Below are 3,429 nucleotides of genomic sequence, written 5' to 3'. Positions count from 1 at the left end.
GAGTAAATGAATGAGTGCATGAGTGAGTGAGTGAATGAGTGAGTGAATGAGTGAGTGAGTGAATGAGTGAGTGATGAGTGAGTGAGTGAGTGAGTAAATGAATGAGTGAATGAATGAGTGAGTGAGTGAGTGACTGACTGACTGACTCGGGAAGTCTGTAAGGGGATGTGTACCAGTCTGTACCTGGTGTGTGATGTGCCCTGGCTGAGGGTGAGTGCTGGCTTGTTTCCATCTGGTGGCGAAAAGCCAGTAGAGGGTCACCTTTTGTCCCCCAAAGGATGAGCTCTGTGGCCCAGACCCCTCCCTGTCGGATGAGCTGACCTCCATCCTCAATGAGCTCACGCAGCTGAGCAAAAGCGAGCACTGCAAAGTGGCCCTGAGAGCCAGACAGGTAGGCGCACTGGGGCGGGGTCCCCACTGTGCAAGGGGGGTTGGGGTGCCATCCTTTGCTGTGAGCGTCCCACACCATACCCAGCGCCCCACTGTCATCCCAGGGCCTGGCTTCCCCTGTGAGTTTGGCTCACCTGCCCCTCCCCCCTGTAGGTCCTGATCGCCTCCCACCTCCCCTCCTATGAGCTGAGGCACAATCAGGTGGAGTCCATTTTCCTGTCTGCCATCGACATGTATGGCCACCAGTTCTGCCCGGAAAACCTCAAGGTGAGGCTGTCTCCTTCTCTCCACCTCCCACAAGCACACCTTGGGGGCAGCACGTGCCCTCTCTGTGCTCACACTTGGGTGCACCCCAGAACCGGGGTTTAGCCCAGGATGCCGGGGCTGCCCAAGGGGCACATCCAGGGTGGCCCCCCAACGGGTGGTGGGGAGCTCGGGCCTGCAGGCCGGACAGGCGCCGGGCAGTCACGCTCATCCATGGCGCAATGTGAATCATTCAGGTGTGATGGAGCGAATGGGAGCTTCGGGCGCTCCCCAGCCCAGTCTTCCCTGAGCCTCCGGCCCCAACTCTGGCACTGACAAGCTGCCAGGATGAGGGTTGTCTCTGGGAGCCATTTCCACTTGGGTCTACCAGTACCCCTCCACTCATGCAGTTCAAACTCCTGACCATTTATCTTTCCCTTTGCGTTTCCTGTAGAAATTAATTCTTTCGGAAACGACCATATTTGACGTCCTGCCCACCTTCTTCTATCACACTAACAAGGTCGTGTGCATGGCATCCTTGGAGGTAAGCAGGAGGGGCCCCTCAGCTGTCGTCTGACCCCACCTGACACCACACGCCCAAGGGACTGCCACTCTCCTTGTTTTCTGGAGGAGGAACTGAGGCTCAGAGAGGTGAAGCCACTTGCTCCAGGTCACGCAGCCAGGAAGTGCAGCGCTGGGATTCACACTAGGTCTGTCTGGGGCAGGGTCCTTGCCGTAAGCGCTGCTATCATTGGTACCCCAGCCTCACCCGCAGGTCCCAGGCAAATACGACCCCCAGGAGCCAGGTCTGAAGCACCTTGCCCACGTTTTTCCCCCACCTGTGAGTGGGAGCCGTGATGGAGCTTTTCTGCTTGGTGCAAGAGCTGGGTGGCACCTCGGTGACGCCGTAAGAGCTAGGGCAGTCTGTCACCAGCAGCCAGACCCAGCAGAGCCGGGCAGCCTTGCTTGCTGCTGTCTTCCTGAATCCAGGGTGGAGAGGTCTGTGCTAGTTTCAGGAGTGAGAGTGTTTCATCTGCACTTCCAGAAAACTTCCAGGAAAATATGGGTCACGTCTGGTGCTTTCAACTGACTCTGACTCTGGTGGTTTCCCATCTCTTCACCCTCTGACCTTGGGGTCTCTGTCCCGTGTGTCCCCTACCCCTTCTCCTGCTGTTTTGAGACCCTGTGGGTCACCCATCCTGACACCAAGGCAATTGGGTCTCCATAGAGGCCATTTCGGGGTTGTGATCCTGAGTCTCCACCCTTGGTTTCGACTCCAAGAGTCCTGTTTCAGGGTCTGCTCTGCTTCTGGCAGTGAAACCAGCTCCACCGGTTTTCAACATTTTTTACTGAGACCTACTGTGTGTCAGGCACTGGGAACAACCACAGTCTCCACCCCAGAGTGGAGCTTCTGTCTGGCTGGGGAGAGGCACACTGCGTGTTCCTTTAGGGATACACGTGATCGAACCATAAAGGGAATAGAGGCCATGGTGAGGATCTGGCCCGGGGTGTAACCACCAGGAGGTTGCACTCAGGCAAGGGGGCATGAAGCTGGCGTCGGAAGGGCAGGTGGCAGTCAGAGGCAGGAGAAGTGGAGAGCGTCCAGCCAGTAGGGAGACTTATGCAAGTCTGAGCTGTGCCTCTGGCAAGTTGCTCTCCTTCTCTGAACTTTGAATCCAGCGACAGAGTAGAGGTAATGAACTGGCCTCACAGGGTGACTTAAAGGGAGGTGAGTAAACACCTGAAGTGGAGCTGGATCGCTCCTGCCGCCCATCTTGCAAACACTGTCCTGTGTGAGGGGGTCCTGAGTCAGCTGTAAGATGCAGCCCAGCGACTCTTTCAAGTGCTAAATGTCATTTATTTTTACTAGAAATGTTAGGGGAGTGGGGCGCTGCTTTCATTTGGCAAGATGAGCATTGTGAACCCACAATGTAATACTTGGTCTCTTGAGACATATAGTTTTGTCCCTGCTCTGAATGTGCCCCCCACAACTGCCCCCAGGTTCTGTGGTTTGCGAGAAAGATCCCCAGGACCAAGCATGTAGTTGTGTTCATGGTGGTGATGGTTTTCACAGGGAAGGGACAGGGACATGCAGCCCAATCAGGAGAGGGCTGGTGCATGGGGTGAGATCCAGGGGACACCACCTGTAGCCTCCGGGGCCCTCCAGCCACTTTCCGTTCCTGGGGTAACTAGTTGTGACGTGTGTGAAAGGCTATGTACCAGCACAGCGCATTAGACACTCAGAGCCCAGGGCTGTCACTGGGGGCTGCTCGCCGAGGCCCTGTCTGCCTGGCAGGTACCCAAATCCCAGATTCCCAGATAGAAAGCACTTGTTCCGCATAAATCACATTTGCAATGTTGAAGTGCCGGAAACCCCTCTTATTAGGGAGTGGGTAGAGCCCTCCCCGAATCCATGTTCTCAGCTGCTAGCCAAGGACCAACCTAGCAGCAGACCTGCCGTAACTCTCCCTGCACTGCCCTGTATTCCGAGTCAATGAAGAAATCCCCCAGGACAGGGGCATCCCTGGTGGCCTGGGGGTCCAATCTCTGTGCTCCTACCGGAACTGCCCACCTCTGCGACCTGAGTTTGATCTCCACCAGGGAGCTGGCCCACGTGGCACAGCAGACCTCTTCTGTCTCAAGCACTGCTCCCCTCAGCAGTGTGTTTCAGTAGACCTGCTCTTTCTGTCCCCCACTGTCTCTGGTGAATCTTCTCATCCCCTGTACTTCTGGCCTACACCCCAGTTCTTCTAGAAATAAAGTAAGAATATTTTAAAAAATGGTTGGAAAAAAAAA

General features: G+C 55.7%; 1 protein-coding gene across 1 annotated transcript in view; it reads left to right on the top strand.

The window, feature by feature from the left end:
- ACACB (acetyl-CoA carboxylase beta) overlaps positions 1–3,429 on the top strand; it is an 86,604-nt gene that overhangs the window by 49,209 nt on the left and 33,966 nt on the right. The window contains exons 24-26 of the mRNA XM_012731034.1: positions 278–391; positions 544–657; positions 1,088–1,177. Of these exons, the coding sequence (XP_012586488.1) occupies positions 278–391; positions 544–657; positions 1,088–1,177 (318 nt within the window). The remainder of the gene's footprint in view (positions 1–277; positions 392–543; positions 658–1,087; positions 1,178–3,429) is intronic.

The sequence above is a fragment of the Condylura cristata genome, unplaced genomic scaffold (genome assembly GCF_000260355.1).
Source record: "Condylura cristata isolate star-nosed mole 26May11 unplaced genomic scaffold, ConCri1.0 scaffold00029, whole genome shotgun sequence".
In the NCBI taxonomy this organism is placed as follows: domain Eukaryota; kingdom Metazoa; phylum Chordata; class Mammalia; order Eulipotyphla; family Talpidae; genus Condylura; species Condylura cristata.
The sequence above is the reverse complement of the archived record's forward strand: the minus strand, read 5'-3'. Positions and strand labels throughout refer to the sequence as shown.